This window comes from Melospiza melodia, chromosome 5 (genome assembly GCF_035770615.1).
Source record: "Melospiza melodia melodia isolate bMelMel2 chromosome 5, bMelMel2.pri, whole genome shotgun sequence".
In the NCBI taxonomy this organism is placed as follows: domain Eukaryota; kingdom Metazoa; phylum Chordata; class Aves; order Passeriformes; family Passerellidae; genus Melospiza; species Melospiza melodia.
Window position 1 is genome coordinate 73,715,215 of NC_086198.1, and position 22,921 is coordinate 73,738,135.

Consider the following 22,921-nt stretch of genomic DNA (forward strand, 5'->3'; position numbering starts at 1 on the left):
ATGTCCAAAAGAAAGAAAAATAATACTTTTAGCTGGTTTGAATAAAAAAAATAACCAGCCGAAGATCTGAAATTAGTCTTGATCAGCTAGAAGTCATCTTTCAGCTGTCACATACCTTCTCTGAACAGTACGGGCATCTAGAAAACATTTCATAGCCACCTACGCTTCAGACAGGGTACATACTGCAGATTCAAAACAGACAGATATAGCCCACTTTGCTATTGGCTTTCCAGACATACCCCATCCCTTGGCAATATCAATATTAAATTATAAAGACATTTTGCACGGAAGGAGTTCCTGAGTTGGCTGGCGAGGGCTCCTTTGGTCTGCATATTCAAGTTTCTCCTTAAGATTTTTAACCAAAGTGTGGATACTCTCTTTCCCCTCATCTGCCTGAAGAAGGACTGCTCACTCTCGCCTGCCCCCGCACTCTCCGCGCCACCCCACACGCCGTTTCCGCACACTGTCTTCTCCATCGCGCTGACCAGGCCCCACACGCCTGAGGGACCGGCCAGCCATGAGCGGCCCGGGCTCCGTAAGGAAGCAGCAAAGTAACTCTCGCCTTCCCGCCCTGCAGCCAGGAGCCCGCAGCCTCGCTCGCTGACACCGCCGGCAGCCGGGCATCGCCGCTCGGCGCCAGCCGTGCCCTCGCCGCCCCGGCGGAGCCTGCCCTGCCCGGCCGCTCCGGGGCTTTAGGCGCCAAGCTGAGGCAGAGACGCGCTGCCCGCGTCCGGCACTGCCCCGCACCCTGCGCGGGGCTCCTGGCGGTGCCAGACTCACTGGGCGGCCTCGCCCTCTGCCCGGGGCGGGGGCTGGGGGCTCCTGGCGGGGCGTCGCCGCCGGCCGCGGGCGGGCAGGGGAAAGGGAAGGGGCGGGGGCGGCGCTGAGGCTCCTCCCGGGCTGCGCTTCCCTGGGCGGGCGGAGAGCGGCGCTGGGTCCCCGCGGCGCACGCTCCGCCCGAGCCTCCCCCTCTCCCGGCCGCCGCCGCCGCCGCTGCTGCCGCCACCGAGCCGCTCCCCCTCCCCCAGCCAGCGCTCCCGAGCAGGAGCTGCCGCGCCGCGGAGCAGGAGGCGGCGGGAGCGCCCAGGGCAGCGGCCGGCGGGGTGGCGGCGGAGCGGCGAGCACCACCCGGCACGGAGGCTGCTCAATGCTGCACCTTCCGGAGCTGCATGAGGTAAAGGCGGCTCCGGGTCCCGCTTCCCCCCGTGCTCGCTCCCCGCTCCCCACGGCCGCGGGGGTGTGTGCGCGGAGCCGGGGCTGCGGGGGGCTCTTTGTGGGCCCGGCCGAATGCGGGGCGGCGGGGCGGGTGGAGGGGGGGTGCGGGGCGAGGGCTGAGGGGACATGAAGTTGCGGGAACAAATGGAAAGTGGCGAGTGGCCGGGCCCCCTCCCCGGGGGGGCTCCTGGAGGCGCGGGAGGGCGGGTGGGGGGCTCTGAGGGAACGGGGGGGGTCGCGGGGGGGTTTTGTTTGCGCTCGCCGCCGCCTCCCTCTCTTCCTCCCTCCCTCCCCCTCTCCTGTTGGCTTCTCTGCCTCCCGATAGTTTTGAGGCCTAACTGTTTAGGCCTCGTCTCCCGGCTCCGGGGCCGGTGTGCCGGCTCCGAACCACCCCCTGGGGCCGGAACGGCGTCCCCGGCCCTCCCCCCGGGCCGTAAGGGGCCCTCGGCCGCGGGGTGTCCCTCGATTGGGCCCCAAATTTCATTGTAAAACCGTCGGCTGCGAACTAACAGTGTTGGGCTGGAGCAGCCCCGCAATGAAAGGAGGCGCCGGAGGGGAGCGGGCAGGCCCGAGCCGCGGGGAGCGGCAGCGGGTCGGGCCGCGCTCCCGCCGGGATGCGGCGGGGGCAGCGCTGGGGGGCGCGGCCGGCGGGGCGATAGCCGGGGCCTTCGGCGAATTGAGGGTGAGGAATGGAAAAAGAGGGTTAGAAAGTCGTTTCTATTCTGCTGAACTTTTGTTTTCTGACCGATAGAGGCCGGTAGAGGACTGTGGAGAAGGAAAGTTTATAACCAGCAGCGCCAGGATGGACTTCCCTGCTACCCAACCAAAACCTGCTGCCGACGGTAAAATCATCTACTATCCTCCTGGAGTGAAGGAGATTACAGACAAAATTACCAACGATGAGGTGGTTAAACGGTTAAAGGTGAGTAATTCTGACCACCACCCCCCTCCCTGAAACTTTTACTTGTTAAGGTAAACATTTTATCACTAGGATGGAGAACTGCCAGAGTTTTGTTGTCCTTCCTGCCTGCAGACCTTTAAGGGAATATGACTTCATTGTTTTTCTTTAAAAGTGGAGGACCCATTTTCCCCATTTTTCGTAATTCATTACTGTTGTCTTGTGAGTTCTCTCAATGCTGGAATTGGTACATTAACTGCTAATCTGTACATGAAACATATCCACAGTTTAGAGGAGAGGTCTGAAGTGGAATCACAAGTAATAATTACAGGATATGCTAGCAAAATTTTTTGGCAAGCTAGGTGGTGTTTTGGGTTCCGGCATCTGAAGAAAGTATAGTTGAGTGGAGGAAGCAAGTAGGCCTACATAAGGGTAATTTTGATTGAAAAGATCACACTGTTTGCCAAAAACAAAGCTTAATTTCTGGAGTTTATGGATGGAATTTTGAAATAGTTTCAAATGTAAAACCTGCCTCAGATTTTTTAACTTAGTGTAATGCGTACTGGTTTTTTTCCATTTAGTATAATTGACAAAATTGCTAAATTTTCTTGAGCAAAAGGGATTGTTAAAAAAGCATCTTCTCTGTTTGACAGCATCCTGGGGGAGTGCAAGTCTTGCCTCTTTTTTACTTTATTAATCTCTTCTTCCACTGGAAAAAAAAATGCTACTGTGCTACAGTAGGATTATTTCTTAAGTCCGTGCTGAAAATAGAGAATTAATTTGAGCATTGATCAAATATTGACACAGCTCGTTTGTTAACACCATGGTCTTTGGACCAAAGGTTTTTGTAACCTAGGATTTGGTCCTATGCCCAGGGTGGAGTAATAATTTTTAGAGATTGGAAATCCTCTATCATCTGATGATCTGTTTCCTATGACAGCAGTGACTCCACAAAGACTGAAAAATAGAAATCGTGGTCTGGGCTGGTCAGTTAGTACATTGAAAAGTTTTCTTAGCTATAAATGTGAGGAGAGCATAGGCTTTGTGCTTTGTTTTTTAAGCAGCAAGGCACCTATCAGTGTTCTTTTTTCGAAAATGAGTCTTGTTGTCCATTTACAGTTTTGAAAATTATGGAATGGACAAGCTTGGCCTAGTATTTTCAGAACTGCAGTGGAATATTGCCAGGTACAGGAGAGGATACTAGAGTTGTGACTGTTTAGGCAGACACCTCAGATTAGAGTCTGTGGAATGTAGAGGAATGCAGTTTTGAGCTGATCCCTGAAACAGGTATTTTATTTTGTCCCAGTTGGTTGACTTGGAATGGTGAACTATGTCATTCCTATATAATGGGAATAATGGAACTTCAAAATCATGTATACGTGTTTCACTGAATTCACGTGTGTGTGTGTGTGTGTGTATTAGACATAATTTCCAGGCTAAGGGCAGACTTTTTCTGTTGTTTTTTAATGAATTATTGTTACAGAATTCCTTAAAAAACAACAGAATTCAGACAGCCAAAAAACTTGAGAGTAACTTCAAATGGAAACAAATACTTTGCTACTGCACCTACTGACATTTTTTTCTGTCTGAAATGACAGAGAAAGATTTTTCTTCCTGTATTGGTACTCTGTAATCTGAGTTAGAGGAATTTTTTTGTTAGGTATGGGCTTTACTGAAGGATCAGGAAAATGGGAAGTACTGTACATTCTTGGACTAAACCAACAAGTATATTTTTCTTTATGCTTTTGTATAATGTGTCTGTTCTTTATGAAGTCTGAGTTTCTTTGTATCAACTTGATTTATAAAAGCAAATTAATTTTGGTACGTGGAATATTATGATGATGCTGTGCTTGGGATAGAAATGCTTGAAAAAGTTTTGTTAAATCTCTTCAAGTTTTCTTCAAAACATAACTTTCCAGAGCTTTAAATGTGACCTAAAGCTTTTTTTATCATTAACAGAATGTACCAACTCAGGCATGAATCAGTTCTTGAAACTGTAAGATGTTTGTTGTCTTGGCCATGCGTCAGCCAAAGATGCTCTTACAGAAAATGTGCAACTCAGAATTTTGGCCACCAGGATGTGGATCAGTTCCTGCACATTTTTGTTCTTTTAGCTTGTTGAAGTCATGGTCAACTTAACTGGTTACAAATCTGTGTCCTTATTAGCAAGTTTTCTGGTATTGTATCTGTATTTTTGTGTCCAGACCTCTTCTTCTAATGAAAGCTTTTCTTATTATTGGAACTTGAGACATTCTGGGCACCTGTCCCAGAGTGCCTGAGCAGCAGCTTTTGTGCCAAGGACTTTTAAAAAGAATGTTTTTATATCCATTCCCTCCTTCTGCTTGGGGTTGTGGGTAATAAAATGTAGGCCAGATACTTTCAAAGTGTTTTGATATGTCTGTATGATAACATTATTATCATCCTGAAAATGAAAATATTGCGAATTTAAAATGAACATGAATCTTTTTGAGGGATGTAGAAAGGAAATACCTCAGGATTGCATATGTATGGCAAATGAAACACAAGTTCAGGTGCTTAATGGAGTCAAAGGTAGTTTCTGGAGTGTTAGAGTGCATTGATGGTTTGGTGCCCTCTTAGAGTGGGACAGTATGTGATGTGTGGTTTCAGCTGCTGAGGTGATTTTAACTGGTGTGCTGTGGCTGGGCTCAGGTGTCCATTCAATAGATCCAAGTGAGTTTAACCAAACTAGGCAGCTAGCATGCAGCAGAGTGTTGAGGTTTACTGTACTTTTGACACAAAATCTTTTTTTTAGGTCAGTCTTTCTCTTTACAGGGCAGATGTTCAAGTTATATAGGGATTGATTTTAGAGCTGCAAGTCAGATGCTTGATAATTTGGGTTAAGGCTTAGAAAGGGGGATGGTAACTTTGACATAGCCAAGTAATAGAAGGGGAACACAAACAACTGTAAGGCACCCAAGAAGCCCTCCTTCAGTTCCAAGATCAAACCAGGACCTAAATAAAACTTGAGAGCAATTGTGTTAGCCATATTCTATTTCTTTCCATGAGACAGTTGGGGATTGAAAGAAATTTTAGAATCTTGGCATCTGCTTTGCTGCAAGTTTTCTTTATGACTATTGAATTTTTTTCAGAATTGACTGTGTCTTACTGCCATGTTAAACTGCAGAATTGTATATTGTTGTCAGTAAACTATTAAATCTCAGATATAACTTTGATCACAAGAGAATGATAAAATGTCATTGATATAAAGCATTTTTAGTCATTATGAATAAGATTAATAGTAGTGTACTTAATTGTCAGATACATTTCAAATAGCCCCATCAATCCAAAATGCATACAGACTGATTTTCTCAGTGACTGACATAAGCAGCCCTTGTAGGCAAAGCCAGAACTGCCACCAAAATATGTGACACTCTCACATGCTTGTCCCAGCCTCTGTTCTGTACCTTCTTTACAAGCATTTTGTTTTGCTGCACACCAAAATGGAAGGGTTGACTGGGTTCAAACTTAGCAGGGCAAAAAACTCAAACCAACCCACAAGAGAACACCTGCTCCTCTCCAACTAAGTTAATTTTAACCTGAACCCTTTCCTCATGCAATTTAGCAGGAAAACTCACAAATACTTGGGCTGGCACAGGGCAAAACCAACTTCTTTTTGTGGCAGTCCTGCCTTAGAGTGTTGAAGGAGCCTCAGAGTCAATTTGAATGTTAAAGTTAGCAAGTGTTCCCTTTTGAGATAGGGATGGGGGCATTTGTGTTGTTTCTGGAAAACCATCGTGCCTGCTGGAGTTTTTAATGTAAAAGAAAGCATGCATGATGGTGAGTTCAGATAAAGCTTTGTACTAGGGACTGTACAGTTTGGTGAAGTGTAAGACAAGTCTGTAGACAGAAAGAAAATACTTATAGTGCAACATTTGCTGTTACTTTGAGATATCAGTGTAAACACAAATTCATGAAATTTGTAAAATGCACTTTTAACCAGACACTAAATATACACAAGTAAAAAAAAAGTTTCTGAAACTTTTCAAAGGAAAAGAAGCGATAAATTTATTTCAGCATGGAAATTTTAAACACAGGTTTAAGGCAGTGTTTAAATATATTTGTGTGAAATTAAGTTTTATAGGTTAGAATTTAGTGAGAGAGATACAGTTCTTTATCATGGCTGGGTTAGGATTCTGGTTTTTGTTTTATGGAGGTTTGGATTTTTTGGGGGAATGATTGTCCTTTTGTTTTTCAATCAGTCCAGCAGTCTTGTTCTTTTTTCCATGGTGACAGGCAAGGCATTTGCTGTGGAAGTTGCATTTGATTTCAATGTCCCCCACACCCTTTCATGCTCTTTCTCCCCCTGCCATGCCCACCCCAAGGCCTGGCTTGTGATCATCTGGGGAAGTTAGCACTCCAGGTGTGCCTTGAAGTCTTGCCTATCTTGTCCCTTGGCATTTCTCAGTGATTATATGTATTTGTGTGAGAATGGAACAAACACCCTCCCTCTCCTTTCCATTGTCTTTCTGTGTGTTCCTCTGGTTATCAGGTATTGGCCCCTTTGTAGTTTGGCCTCTTGTGCTTCCATACCACTAGAAATGGGTAATGCTAACAGTTTGTCATATCATGCACAGATAGTTTTAGGCATCTGTTACATCATGTTAAAATTGAGAAAGGTTGCTTGATGCTACTTAAATGTTTTGGAATAGGCTGGAGTTACAGGTGAGGGAAAAAAAGTTTCTTTGAACTAAACCTGCTATTTCTATATAAGCTCATGGCTGCTCTCTGAGGTTGTGTAGTTAGATGGACCTTTGATCTGACCTGGATAGTTATATTAAACAATACTAAAAAATACAAATTAAAATGTCATTTGGTAGAAGAAAATCTGTTGTGTCACCCACGAGAATTTGTTATATTTGAGAGGAAAAAGTATATACATAGTAAGTGGTTTGGATAGTATATTAACTAATAAATGGCAAGTCTTGGATGCCATGGGTGACTTGCATGTATTTACATGTTTATATTTAAGAATTATAAGTAATTTTGTGGAGGTCATACAGCCAGGTTACAGAAATGATCCACAGTTTATTATTCTAATAGTTTTAAACTTCATTAATTGTATTTAACTGCAGACTGCAGTTGCAATGTTCTTGAGCTATTGCTAGCCACATAAGCCTAAAGCCAAATTTTTAATTTGATTTTGCTCATAGTTTAATCTTTTTAATTAGTTTGAGTCTTGTAACAATCTTTCATTAACTAGGACAGGCCACTAGTCAGAGAAGAAGAAATTGTGTTCTGATTTTTTTTTCCAAATGGAATATTAACCAATTGCTTTGTAAATGTCCCAGTTTTGTCAGTCCTTAGAGGAACAGACCATGTGGGCTTAGCAAGTTCACCCAGATGTTACTGAATTTCAAACTGATTGATGATGACACCCTTTGTTTTTGTATCTGACAATTTTCTTTTGTTACAAGTGCGTCAGTAATTAATGGCAATTTCACATGTACAATATTATTCTAATGGTTTCCCAGCAACACTAAGATAAATGTATTGTGAAAAGGAAAAAAGCCTCCCATTGAAAGGGGGGGAAACCCAAAAGGTTGCTGAATTAGAAATGATAACTTCTGATGTCTGACCACTGAAATGGACAGACTAGTTCAGAAGTCTTTATGTCCTTATTTATTCTGTTACAAACTTAAAAGATTTTTAAAATCTTATTCATATGCTAATGCTTGAGGTTTGTAAGGTGTGATGTTAATCACAGTTAAAAGATGGGGAAATGAAGAATTACTGAAAAGGAAAAAACCAAGCCCTAATATCAGAAAGACAAAGTGGCTTCATTTGTCTGATTTGGTATTTCTAAATTGTGACTTTTGAAGTGAAGTGCATTCTGTGGCACTTTATATGTTCAGACTGAAAGTTTCTTTGATTTCAGCTACATTTCTGAGTGCCCAGGGCTTCTGTAAATCAGGCCTTATCTCTCCTAAAAAACCCAGAAAATGACTAATGTTTTCTGTGCAAACTGTTACATGCTGTTTTACAGGCATTATATAGAAACTTTGTAATAGATGGGAGGCTGCCATGCAAATCTTCAGACTTTACATTTGAAAATACAGTATAGAATATTCATTTTCTTAAAGTATTTTCCTTCAGCTACAGTATTCCATCTATGATAAATCAGAAAGGTGGTCTTGGACCAGTACTCATCTACTAAATAACCTTGAGTAACTCCAGAACAAGTTTTTTAATGTGAGTGGAACCAAGTAATGGCTTCAGGATTTTGATTGTGGTATTTCCTTTTGTGTGTGTGTGTAATCACTTAGCAAGTACTATATTAGCATTAGAATTACAAAGACTAGAAGTTTGAGAAGTACAGGATTATTTACCTTGGAAAAGAGATGATTAAGGGTTGTTGTGATAATAATAAATTACAGACTTCTGAGTTTGTCCCCCTCTTCTAAAACTGAAAAACTATTGAATGTTAAATATTACTTAGGGGCATACTGGAAGCCTGTGCAGACCAGAGCTATACTGATGATGTCTTCAGTGGAAGTGACATGATTTAGTCATAGAAATCAGTTCAGGAGGATATGCAAGTCAGGATGTGTTTTTATGGTGCAATGTGGGAGACCTGAGGACTTTGAGGACTTTGTTTGCCTAAGTTTGCAGAACAGCAGGAGCTTTAGCAGTGGTCAAAGACTCATGAGGGAAGTGTTATTCTCTTACTAGTGATACAAAGTGAGTGAAAAACTCCCCTGGGCTTGCAGACAGCAATATGGAGATATTGATAGAAAGGGAAATCAGGCATATATATGTGGTTACTTTTTTACCTTGTCTACTTGAATCAGTTCATACTGTTTTGTCTGCTTAATGTTAATGTGCATCTTCTGCTATGATAAAGAAAAACAACAGACAAAATAATTAGCAGATCTTTGGTTCACAGTTAATACTACAGCCATTTAGCCATTTTGGTAGTTCAAGAAAGCAAACTTTTCTGTAGTCCCCAGTCTGTGTTAATCATTGTTTGTATCTGAGGGCTTTTTCCCAGACTGCAATATCTTGTTAACCACCATTGTTACCTAGAAATGTAAAACACATGCTTATTATTGGTGTTACTCAGAGCAATGTGTGTTTTGCTGGCTTTGCAGCTGCACTAAACTAGTGAACCGTGTTCCTGGTGCTGTGCTGACATCAGAATTTGGCCGTTGTAAAGATCTCTTAAGCATGATGAAATACTGCTAAGGAGAAACAAAGATAAAATTGGCACAATGGACTTGCAGCTCAGGAATGAAGATGGAAAACTTTCTAGTACCTGGATAGCATGGGGATATTCTAAACATAAATTTCACTTTAAAGGATTTTGGAGAAGTCTTATATTTCTGGAGTTTTCTCACATGCTATTCTTTGGTGTCTACAACACCTGAAAAATGCACATGCTTAAAAATGAAATAGCTAGATTAGTAGTTAGTAGTATTAGAGTTTGCTTGCAGTCATTGAAGAATTCTCCTTCCTCTGCAATTGTTGTCTCTCTCTTTCTTATGGCTCTCTGTGGAAATAGACTGATTGACCATGAAGAAACAGCTTAACATCTGCAGTTTTACAATATTTTTAAAGTATTACATAACTTACTGATCTTAAAACTGTTTTTGTCTGTGCATCTAGTGTGAAAGCCCATCAAAAGACCAGCTCTAAACTTGGGCTTACTATGGAAATCTTATTACTGTTGTTTAAAGTACCCAAAAATCAGTCTCTCAAAAACTGAGGAAAACGTTTGTGTGTCTCCGTTGACTTTGTATATATGATAGAACTTTGCCTGGGAAAATGTTTTTACCTTACTTTTCTAATGAAATTAGTCTGATTTCTTTGTTACTGATCTTCCTTGAAGTTACATTAGTTCAAAACTTGCTGGCAGTTGGACAAAGGTTTCAGAGATGGAACACTTGTCTAATTGCTGCTGAACAGAATAGAGATATCCAACTTCTGTTTACACAAAGGAACATGGACCAGCACTGTTAAACATTTCAAAAGGCAGCATCTCATGTGCTAGCTGGAATAATTTCAACTAATTATTTCATGGGTGTTTCAAATGTTTTAGGGGATCTGCTGCCCCCTCTCCAGCTTTCTGGACAGGGCACCCAAAGGAAAGTGGACAGGTGATGCAGGAGGGTGAGGGCAAGGCAAGGGGTGCAGCAGCTCTCTGAGAGGAGAGTGGTGGGGAAGAGATCTGCTGGAAACCAGCCAGTGGCAATTTTGCTGCCTGTGATAAAATCAGTTTCAAATAGCAGCAGTACAGGAGATAAACAAGGAAAATAAAGCACAAAAACTTTTTAATACTCTCTTAATCCACAAACTGGTAGTGGGTGGTTCATGGTATTCAAAAGTATTACTGCTTTTTAAACTTTAAAGTGGTTGTTTTTAACAACTGAATCTGAGACTTGAATTCCACGACCAGCTTGATGAAAATTGCTTATATGATATGGTATTATTGAAAGGGTAAAGTAATAATAAAAAAACTAATCTAAAAACCCAACAAAACCCAAATCACTCAGAGGTAGTTTGAAATCTCAAAAGACAAACAGTAAGTTCTTTAATTGATGTTTTGTATAGTGGTTTTTTATGTAATTACCTTTTCCTGGTTTTTCTGGCTACTTAGAATCAGGGTTGTGGTACAAGTGCTGAAGAAGAGTGTGTGCAATGAAAATGTAGTTACACTTAGGAAGTGCTTAATATAAAGAGTGTTACAAATTATGCCAATAGTGATGTGGATATGAAAAGAAATTGGTTATAATAAGTTGTTCCTTGAAAAAAAATATGCTGATTGACTTCTGTTACAAGTTCAGTGTAAGGAAGGATGGGGTTGCATATTTCACCTTGAAATTTTTACTCTGTCTTTTGGTCCATAGGGTAGTCAAAGTTTTATAAATCCTGTTATTTTAATATAATTTTGTGTTTTAACTGTACTTTTGTTCTGGTACCATTGGAAAATATATGCATGTACTTAATTATCCAAATACAGTAATGATTCTCTGTAATAAACTCATTACTGAAATTTAATTAAACTATTCATAATTTAGTAGGGAATTGTTTGAAAGTAAATTCTGCAGAATATAAACATTGTTCTTTTCTTGTGATTTAAGAGAGTAAAACCTGATACTCAACTCTGACTGCAGTGCTTTTCTCTGGGCCTTATTCCTGTCAGTCATAAATGAAAAAAAATTCTTTTAGAAACTTTGTTTACATAAAGTAGCGAAGAAAAATAATTCAGAAGTTTTGCTGCTTTGTTTGCACAATAGCAGAATGTATTGTGGAGCACGTGAAAGGAAGTTCCATTCTTAAGCTGCTGCACCAATAAAAATAAAGCAGGTAAACTCAGCACTTTGCTATGGTGGTTGAGAGCAACTGGGTGATCTGTGAGAGGTGGAAAAGTGGCCCTGTATGTGTGGGTTCTAACAGGTGTTTCTTTCTCATCAGTGAGGTGCTGCAGAGTTAACATTCATTCCCCTACAAGGCAAATGAAGAATGCAAGGCAGCTTTAAAGCATTTTTTTTCTTGAAAATGCATGTTTATTTAAATGCCTAATTCAATCATCCTTTAAAAATGTAGTTGGCATGTGTCATTATTCCTGAAAAATTCTAATCCATCTCAAAAGCTCTTTCCTCTGCTATTGCCAGTAGAATATCAGTGGCAAGAAGTACTGGTTTTGCTCATGTGAAGTCACTAAATGAAGGTCTAGTAGTTGCATTTGTGACCTGTTAGTAACATTTTTTTCTTAGAAAATGTACATAGAATATGAAAGTAGGCATAACTGTAGCTGAAGGGAAATTGGGAAATCTGGAAATAAGATTTCAGTTTTGTTCCTTTTGAAACTGGTAGTCTAGACTGCTGTAAAACCATGAGAATTTTGCTTTAGGAAATGGAGGGTTCACCAAGTACAAAAACTATATCTTTGTAGAATATATACACATTAATAGAACTGGAAGTAGGTCAGTAGAAAACTTAATAAGCTGTTAAAAAATCACTTTGAAATGGGACTAAAAAACAAGTTAGTGTCTGTGTTTCTAAATCTCAACTGGGAAAGTGGGGGTGGTGTGTAATGTTTTCCAAAGTTACGGTCTTTCAGTTCTAGCCTGTGTTTCCCTTTAAAGGTTAAATCACTTTCAGTCAGATTACAGATTAAAAAGCTGCTATTTAATTTTGTTTCACTTTGACATGTTTAGATACTGTTCTTAGTTTAGGTTCTTGTGCAAATTGGAGCATTCTGGTCCGAGTTAGATGTGCTGTGTAGATTAAAGAATACTCATCCTGGAATTGGAGCTCTGTGTGTCACTCCACGTTTGATGCTAAAATTGGTTTCTGATACCTGTGTATGTGTGTGAGGATGGAGTTCACCATTAGATTTTTATCTAGCAGTGGAGCTGGTTTGAGAAATGCCTTGAGGGACTCTCTCTCACAGGCTCTGCCTCCTGAGAATTCACACTGTGGAGCTGTGCCCTAATTCACACTGTCTTGAGACTCCTCAGAGTTACTGACTCCAGTCTGTATGTGTGAGGGCTGTCACACATTTGTTTCTGTACAGAATCTGAACTGATGTCTCTCAGCACTTTGTTAAAGGCCTGGCATCATGCAGCATCCCCAGAAAATCAATTTTAAAACTAACCTCAAAATTTTAGAAATAAGGACAATATTAATTGTTGGTGTTTTTAGAAGATTATTTGAGAGTTTCCCACAATTTTTCATCATCTTTATCAATATTCTGCTCAAAAACAAAGTTGTGGGGGAAAAATTTTGTCAGGAATGTAACAATGTGGAGGAGTAAGTAATGACACGTTGGTTTTGTAGAGTGTTGCAAGTCAGTTTAGTGATCTGAGCTGACCTGCATAGTGGGTATACTAACATAGTCTAAATCAATTTAGTTTATCTTAAAAATAAGTAAATAATTTTAAAAGGCTGGTTCTCTTTATGGTCTGCCAGAATTGTGTTCTAGAAGCTTTCATCCTGGCACTGTAGTATATGAATACTTTTGAGTACTTTTAGTGTGATCTGCTAGTGAAGAAACAGTTGCTCATTTTCACTGCTGCTGCCACTGCTGTTCAGGAAGAATAATGGTTCAAAGTAATTTTCCTTTATTTGAGTCACCAGCACTCCTAAAGTCATAGAAACAAATCAAGTTTGTGAAGAGTGAGAGGAGAAATAGTAAAAAATAGAGGCACATAGGGACTGTGGGGAAAAAGAGGGGAAAATTGATGTTGGAAACGGTGGAGTTGCTACAGCAGTAGGTGGAGGATTGCCCTGAATCAAGCCCTGGTGTATGGGAGCACAAACACCAAAGGCAGCACTTTGAGCCAGTTAAATACTCTTGCTGCTTGTGGGCCATGCTTTTCCCCATGCCTATCCAGGTGTGTCTGTGGCTTGCAGGGTGCTGGATTGTAGAATTGATCCAATTCCAAAGCAGTTTTCCCAGGTAAGTTTTCATTTGGGTCAGCGTGATTTGTGCAGTCACCTACTACCCCCTCTTCTTTTGCAGAAGCTCTGTGATAATACTGGGGTGAACTAGCAGTGACAGCTGAATTTGGGACATTGTGTTCATTGAGTTTAACCTTACTAAATCAACTTCTCAGTCATTAAACTGCACCCTGAGATTGGGCTGAAGTAGTCTCACCCTCTCCTGTCATTTTTACAGCCATGTAATGAGCTGGTTCAGGAAGCAGATATATCTGAAAAGTAACCTGGGCAGAAAATGGGATTTTTCAGTAGTGTCACTTATCAGCCACTTGCGTGCTGGCATAATGGAGGGACAGATCTGGCAGATTTGGGCTGACTCACACAGCCATGAAACTGCAGCCTAAGAGGTTCTACAAACACCCCTCCACCCCCTCTATTTGTGAGGCAGCATCTGTAAACAAAATGAAGTGTGTCCCTTGTTTCAGGGAGCTGCAAATCTCAGTGCAGTGAGTGATGTACTGGCCTTCCATGTCTGAAAAAAGAAGCTAAGAAACAGAGGGGAACGTTCTCTGGTTACAAACAATTGAGATCAGTGCTGTGTTTATACACAGATGAGTGGATTTTGCTGGCACCTGTAGTTTTGAACAAGCTTGAATGTTGGGAAACCCTCAACAAATTTTCTAATGTTTAGCTGAGTAACTGCAGTAATAGATACCATTCATCCTAATACATAATACATTGCTTTCAAAATTAATTGATTTTATATTTGAATTCAGAATTGATGTAGTAATAGTAGAGAGAAATATTTAGATAACACCTTTCTCTAGGATTGTTTGTTTTTCTCTTCTGTTGTCTGTCCTATTTGTACAAAAGAAGGAATTAGAGGTTTCAGTGTTTTTTCAGGCTTCCCTCAGGATGATGGCTCTCAGTTCTGTCCCAGTATTATGGTTATGAGATGCAGTCTGTGAGGTTTAGACTGTTTTTCTCCTGTCCTGTAGTCCAAACTACTGAGTCTTGTGCTGTGAGTTGAACTAGAGTAGGTACAGGCCAGTGCTTGCAAACAGATGTGTCTTCATGCTGGCTCTGATTCTTAATGTTTTTTCCCTTCCTAATGCCTGCTGTAGTTGTTCTTTAAACAAAGACATGTGCTAACTTCCAGGATGTGTCTGTCTGTAGGGGAGTAACTGCATGCATACCTACACGTAGACAGAGATGAATCTTTTATTTCCACATAATCACACATAATGCAAAAAAAAATTGTACTATCCAGCAGATAGGCACCATAAATAGTATTCTCCCCCAAGCATGAACTGATAAAATGCAAGTAGTAGAATCTTCTTGTTGTGTGTGTGTCATATCAAAGCCAGTTATTTACACTCCACTGGGCTTATAGCAGGAATAGACTCCAAGTTTACTCTTGCACGTGAAGCACGTCCCAAATTATTCATAGAAAGTAAGAACTCTTTAACTCACTTAAATAATATTTTTTACACGTCAGGACCTGAGAGTTGTGCAGAACATATTAAGGACTCCTTGATAGGAGTCCCAAAAATCTAGCTGCTATTGAAATATGTTTCAACTTAATTTTGTTTATTCTTCTTAGAGTCAGTGTTTGCAAGGAGTTTGCAATTTTTTAGTGGTTATATACATCAAAAGTCTGTAGTTGCCAAACTTGAACTAGTGTTGGAGCTGAATTTTGCCTGCTTTTCTAGTAGCAATTGGTTTGTATATGGAAACTTCTGTGAAAATAGTGTGGGAATGTTGCCAGAAACTTTTGGATGAAGTTATGTAGATAATTTTGATTATACAAATCCTTACTTTGAAATAATTTGATTTGATTTTATATAGTTTGGTTTGTGGCTTGTTGGATTTAGTTGTTTCATTTTATATTATTATTGAAGTAAGCCCTTACTGGTACTCTTCAATTCAGAAAACTTCAAAATAATGTTTAAGAAATGAATGCATGGACTTGCTGTACATATATTCACATCTGAGTAGTACATTGGGATTCCTGGAGTTCAGTATTTTTGTTTGTATATAAATTCTGGGGACCTTAAGTGACTCTTGATTCAAAAATCTGTAATTACCTGGCAAGTCTTTGGTAGTATATGAAAAAAATCTGTGAGTAACTGATACCTTTCATGACCAGTAGATTAAATGTTCAAAGGTTTGACCAGCTCAAATACATTTGGGTACATTTATGAAAAGGTAGATGGAGGCTAGTACCTATTTTACTCTAAACTTATTTTGTGCTGTCTTAATCCTGGCCAGAGTGCTTGTAAAAGCATCATACTGAAAATGAGGGGGAAAGATGTTCTGAGGTTCCTGGGCTTCTCTAAGATTGCTGACTAGGAGATATGCTTGGTCACCCAAAAGAAGTGATAGATAGGTACAAAATGCTTAAGTTTGTACAGTGATGGAAAACCACTTTTCCTGCTGCTTGGGTTCCCAGTACCTGACTCACACAAGAATCAGCTCCTAGGCAAATTCAAAACAAATACTGTCAACAGTATGCAGGTGGCCACTGCCTTTGATTTGAGTGTTACCCCATGATTTTAGCATTTTTTAACCCTATGTATGATCAGTCAGAGCTCTGGCAAAAGAAAATGCCTAAAGTTAAAGTAAAGCAAGGCAATGGTTTCAAGCAGGCAGCAGGAAGCATTTCCCTCTGTCCTTCAGTTTTCTTTGGTGCATTGTTTCCCTTTGGTAGTTCTTTTTGGTTCCTTAGTACAGGCAGTGCTTACCTTCAATGGGGAAACTGCCAATAGTGGAATCTGACAGCAACATCTTTTGGCCTCTCTCCTTGGTTAGGAATTTGAGCCCCATCTGGATTACTGTTAACTCGCTCTTCTCTCAACATCTGGAGCAGAGTTCTGTAATTAATCTCACAATGAATGTATATCAGTATTTTGGGACTATGGAATAAAAATACTGAAGCATTTTCCTTGACATCATTACTTGTTCAGCATCTGCTTGTTTCCACCTCCACCATTCTCCCATAAAATTCATATAAAATATTAGGTCTCAGCCATTTTCTTGAAGGTCCTTGGCGGCTTCAGTTTAATGTTTGAGTTTTAGGCAGTAAAGATTGTAGTTGACAGATTTTGTTTCCTGACCATAAATCTTAGCCAACAGCATTTTTAGCATGTCCAGTGAATTCTTGCAGCTGTGGAAGACTATTGCAGACCTCTACAATTTGTAGGCCAAAGTGCATTCTGAAGTTTACTCTCCTCACTATGAAGACGAATTGCGAAATGTGGGTTACTGTTCTGACATCACTGCAGCTGAGCAAGTGAAGTGAAATCTCTGTAATTTTTGAGTCAGAGAAACAAAGATAATTTTTAAGTTAGGTGTTATTTTGGTTTCAGGCCACTTCAGTCCAGTACTATTAATGAAGTGGCTGCTTTCTATGTGTTCTGGGCAATCATAATTTTTTGTGCTGAAGCTTGGTGCATTCTTTGTAAGCTTCTCAAATTTCTCTTTGACATTGTGTCACAGATGCAGATATTTGTGAAGTGACTGAATCCTGTGCCACTGGGTGCCAAATTTATGTTCATGGTCGGGGTACAGGTTGAGTTGGGGTACATTGTTTCAGCTGTCTGATCTTAGAAAGGGAATCAGATGAATTTTCCAGCTCTTTCAAATGAAGGCAAAAGTTACTCACTGTTGCAGAGCATGCGCTGTCTTGAGACACTGCGTCTGTTGTGCTGGAATTTACTGAAGGAGTTTCTAAAACTCAGAAACGGTAAAATTTAGTGGGTAACAAACATTCCTGATGCAGTATTGAACTAGATGTTAAGGTAATTTAAGGACTATAAACTCGAGAACCCCTCTGAAGTCTTGCCTCCTCTGTGGTTTCGTACTTTTGGCAAGGAAAGTTCTCAAATTTTGTCATAGTGAGGATAGGTGATTTTTCTGGATGACCATGCCAAATTGTTTTGCAAACACAGAGCTCCTGTGCCTTAAGTTTTTTTAAGTATGCTGGGCCTTCAGAAATTTTGTGTGATTCCCATTTTATGCATTGTTTATGAGGCTATTGCTGGCAGCTATTTAAATTGTATTTGATATATCAAAAATATTTTATATTTTTTATTCCAGCAATTTAGTTTAGTGAAATATTATTTTCAGCTAAATTCAGCATCATCAATTGTGAGACTGAACTTGAATGATGTATTTAAATACATAAATTAAGCATTAAATACATAAAGTGTATATTCTTTAATAAAAAATGTCTTTATCTGAGGTCTCTTTCTAGCAGAGCAAGGAAATGGCAGTGCTCTCTGATTTTCAGGACCTCAGTGAGCTTTCCATTTTTCAAAAATGAAGTTTTAGTACAAGACACTTCTTACTGGAACTTCTTAGAAAACGTCCGTTACTTTTTGAAAATGCTCTTTAAAAAAAAAGTCTTGTATTAACACTTTGTATCTGATACACTGCCTGCTTCCTACAGTATAGGCAGCAAGAAACAAATTTCACAAAATCAGTAGCCATAAAAACTGTGCTTACACAGGAGGAATGTTGAGGGACAGGTACAGCAGTTAAGGTCACGTTCTAGCCATCTACAAGGAAGGAATTTGATGGAACTGATAGGCAAAATAGTTACAGAACTCTTGTGATGGAAACGAGGAGTTACTGAAGTTCTCAAAATAGTAGAGAAAAATTCCAAGTCTTTATTAGCCTGACCTTGAAATAACTGCAGAAAATCAGAACAAAGCCCCCACTGCTGTATGTGGCATAATATCCTCTAAAACAATATTGCTAGTCCAGAAAGGTATATTAGAGCTCTCTGAAAGCAGGAATTCGATTTTCTTTCTTCAATTAAGTAAGAAAAAGTCGTGGTTTTATAAACAGAGTACATATTCTGGATTTGGGATAATTTTCAATCAGCTCAAGTTTACTATATTGCTTGAAAATACTATTAAAATGTTTAACAAAGTTAGAAACAAGTGAAAACAAATAGAACTAGGTATGATACAGAGGCACAAATGGAAAACCTTTTTTTGTAGTTAGTTTGTTTTTTGGGGCTTTTTTTTATTGCTCTCCTGTCCTTGCCTTTTCATTTTTTACTTTTTCATTGGACGTACAAATGGACATTACTCCTGTGCTCAAAATGGAAAAGTCTGCTTATAGTATCATAAAATGATAGTAAATGTTTTTAGTAATGTTTTTAATAATGTTTTCAGTAAAAACATTAAAACTAAAATTTTAAATACTGTCCTGTAAAGTCTTGGAAAATGCTTTCTATAAATAATGATTTCATTTGATTTGAAATATTTCCACACTTTTAATATTGACAATTATGATGGTGATATGAATTCCTTAAAGACTTTTCATAATATTCTTTGCTATCTATGTTAGAATCACATACATAGATGTATCATATAGGTTTTGCAGGCTTATTTCTCAGAAATTGAATATCCTACACATAATCATTATGTCTTTAGTATCATCCTTTTGCTGAGCATTATGGATTTGACTTTTCTGTCCTTATATCAGCAATATCAGTGCCTTTTATTTTTCCTTTGGTCTCCAACTCCATTGTAATGACAGCTTTTAAATGGAAAATTTCTTTAAAATACTATTCATTTCACATATATCAGAAGTCAGTCTGTTACTTAAAGGTACTTGATATCAGGCACAGAAAAATTATTTAGGCTTGCTAAATGAATTCTACAAATACAGTACTTTCCATGCATTTATTTGAAATAATTTTCTTCCTCCTTATTGAAAAATTAAGACTTACAGCCAGGAAAGCCATTCTAGATGAGTTTTCGGTCCAATTTGTTTGCATCAGTTTTTCCCTGTGCTTTAAAATTTTTCAGAAACTTTGTTTTTGATGGGGCTAGTTAAAAATAAAATGAAACCATCAGACACACAAAAAGTAAGAAAATTCTTGCATGTTGCATTCATTCCATTTTGTAATGCCTTAATTTTGAGCTTGATACCTGCCTAAAGACAAAGCTGTAGGGAGATTTTGTGTTTCTGATACAGGTAATAATGCTCAATAGGTAACAAAATTATCTGGTAAAACAGTGCTTCATTGCAGAAAGATAATTTGTCTGATCAGAAATTCTTTGCAGCAGTGCATCTTGCTTGGTAGGCGTGGTAGCTGGCACATCAGCAGCAGCTGGCAGAGATTCTCCGTGGCAGCCAGTGCCTTCTGAGGAGCTGGTTTGATGTGCTGGTTTGTAAGGGGTTTGGTTTTGTTGCTGCTGTTGTGTAGTATAAGTTTTGATTGTGAAAGATTAAAGATTTTTACAGTTTTACCATTCTGATTTTTGCCCAGCCTTTTGCGTTGGGAATGGAAACTCTCAGTTTCTGCATTCTGTATCATTGTCATTAATGTGACAGTGTTGTACTATGTATCACTCCAGTAGACAAGGCAAAATTCTTCAGTGAACTTTTGTCACTAGATATGGGTCATGCTAGGTTCTCTCATGATTTGCCCCCTCATTTTCAATTCTAAGGCACAATGGAATCTGGCTCCTAAACAAACCAGAAAATTCATGTCATAACTAAAGAGTATTTTCTTGTTGACCCATGGTACCATTGTTCTGATACTGTCTGATGGCATTATGCGCAATTGCTGACCATTCAACCAGTTGCATGAAAGAAATTCTAATTTAGTTCTTCTCTTACTGTCACAGATAAAAGATTTTTTTTTTCTTTTAAAAGAAATAAACTGTGCAATCAGTTAAAGTTCAACATACAAATAGTTCACATAATTTTCTGCTTTGGGAGATACTCAGCTCACCTCAGTTTACAACATTGCCGAAAGAAAAAGACTTTTCTTGGAAGAAACTTTTTTTTTTGTCTCATGTATTGGTTATGTTGAAGCATGTATTGGGTTTGTGTGGCCAACCTTTCATAGTGGGGATGGGCTGTAGGGGTGGCTTTGTGAGAAGCTGCCAGAAGCTTCCTCCATGTCTGGCAGAGCCAGTCCCTGGTGGCTCCAAAGGTGGATGTGCTGCTGGCCAAGGCTGGGCCAAACAAAAATGATGGTAATGCCTCTGTGGTAACAGATTTAGGAAAAAGTTATTTGTATTGATGGAAGCCAGAGAAAGAGAGGGGCGAGAATATATGAGAGGAACAGCTCTGCAGACACCCAGGTTAGTGAGGAAGGTGGCAGAGGAGGTGCTCCAGGCATTGGAGCTGGGATTCCCCTGCAGCTTATGGTGCAGCCCATGGTGAACCAGCTGTGACCTGCAGCCCATGGACCACAGAGGTGCAGGGATTCTCCTGCAGCCTGTGTTAAAGACCATGTGAAGCAGCTGTGCCCCTGCAGCAGGGGATGCCTGAGAGGAGGCTGTGAGCTGTGGGAGGCCTGTCTGAGCAGGGTCCTGGCAGGGACCTGCAGACCCATGGAGAGAGGAGCCCCTGCCGGATCCGGTTTGCTGGTAGGGCTTGTGAGCCCTTGGGGACCCACACTGGAACAACCTGTCATTGAAGGACTGCAACCCGTGGAAGAGTGATGTTTTGGAGCAGTTTGTGGAGAACTGTTGCCTAGAGATGGACTCCTGTTGGGAGAGTTCTTGGAGAACTGTCTCCTGTGGGAGAGACCCCAGGTTGGAGCAGGGGAACTCCTCCTCCCCTGCATAGCAACATGTGACAAACTTGACCATAATCCCCATTCCCTGTTTCTCTGCTGCTGGGGGAGGAGGTAGAGGTGGGAAGGAGAGAGGGATAGGAAGGAACATGTTTTTAATGTTTTACTTCTCATTATCTTGTTCTGATTTTGTTAGTAATAAATGCAGTATTTCTAATTTGAGCCTGTTTTGCCTGTGACAGTATTTGGTGAGTGATCTCTCTCTGTCCATATCTCAACTCATGAACCCTTTGTTATATTTTCTTTCCAGCTGTGGAGGGGAGTGATAGAGAGGCTTTGGTGGGTGTCTGGCACCCAGCCAGGAACAACCTACTACAAAACACAAGCAGGAAAAAGCTCTTTATATATGCCCTGCTTCTGGTTGGCAGTCAGGAGAGTGCAGGATGTACCATGGGATGCACCTGCCCCATAGTGTAGAAACAGATCTAGATAGAGTCTTTACAACATCAGTATTGTTGGCAGCATAGCTCTCTATGTGTGTTTAATGTGAAACCCTAACACCTGACTGGGTTGTAAGAACTGATCTTAAATCACTTCAAAGTGAATCCTTAGAGTAAATTCACAGTAGAAATGCAAATGCTGCTGTTTTGTCTAGCACCACCTTCTCTTTGGGAGAGGAAATGAATTAGCACACAGCGTTGAGCTGGTTATGAAGAATCCTCTCTCTCACATCTGGAGGCTATTATCAAAGTATTTGTGAAACTTCATATGGAAATGAAACTCCTTGGCCATGGAGAATAAGGTTTGAAGAATTTTTTTGGTTTTGCCCCAGCCATGTATACTTGCCATTATAGCTAGGGGAGGTGGACTTCTTAAGGAAATGCTTCTAACTGATGATGTCTTGACTTATCATTAGGACATTTTAAAAATAGGCTCTTTTTAGTCCCTCTGCAAAACCCTTTTGTTATGTACCAATGTATGTGGAAGCAAAGTTTTGAGAATTTAGGTGACTTTGGGAATCTTCTTAGGGTATTTAAACAATTATTAGTCTTTGGCAGGAAAATTGCAAAGAATGCCATTACAAATCTTTCCAGTAATAAAGACTAGGTACTGCTGAGGACTGAATCACTTTAAAAAAAAAAAAAAAATTAAAACTGGTGCTGTGATACCACACTAAAGTCATAGATGTGTAAGAGATGGGGAGTAGTGTGAGTATGAAAACATAATGTGCTGATAAATATGAGCACTCTGTTCACTATTTGAGAAGAATATACATGCATGGTTAAAATATGCGATTTGATTGTGACTGTAGTTTGTGTCATAGAAAAATTGTGTGTATCAATTTAAAACTGGGATAACAAAATACCTTAGGGATTGCAATATGATGCAGACAAACTAATATTTCTTAACGTTTCTTGCATTGAAATAACTTTTAAAGGTCTTGGATTGAGTAGCCGAGCATTGTCATGCATCCAAAGCTGCTTGTAAATAAAAAATACCAAGAAATAATTTTTGTTGGTGACAAACCATACCATGACCTAATGTCAGGTAGTACTTTGCACACTTCAAAACCTTTTAGCTGTTTGGGAAATGTGAAGAGGTGAGTTGGTTCTGTTCATCACAGCCAAGGAGAGTGTGTATTAAGTTAGATAATTTGAGTGGAATTGATCCAGTGGGAGCTTTTAGGTTTAATGTTGATGAAAGCATGGTAAGGAATAATGAGAGAAAATAAAACTATGATTTCATGAAGTTGTAAAGGACTTAATAAGGGAATTCTGATGCATCAGTTGAGGCTGCTCAATGAAATCTTTGACTGACCAGCTTCTGTTGAAAAACCTTATGGATTTTAGTGCTGGGTA

General features: G+C 40.0%; 1 protein-coding gene across 3 annotated transcripts in view; it reads left to right on the forward strand.

Moving 5' to 3' along the window:
• Window positions 1–1,064: 1,064 nt before the first annotated feature.
• Window positions 1,065–22,921, forward strand: part of PDS5A (PDS5 cohesin associated factor A) — a 75,339-nt gene continuing 53,482 nt past the window's right edge. For all 3 annotated transcript variants that reach the window (XM_063157398.1, XM_063157399.1, XM_063157400.1), the window contains exons 1-2: window positions 1,065–1,174; window positions 1,967–2,137. In XM_063157398.1, the coding sequence (XP_063013468.1) occupies window positions 1,148–1,174; window positions 1,967–2,137 (198 nt within the window). In that variant the 5' untranslated portion in view covers window positions 1,065–1,147. The remainder of the gene's footprint in view (window positions 1,175–1,966; window positions 2,138–22,921) is intronic.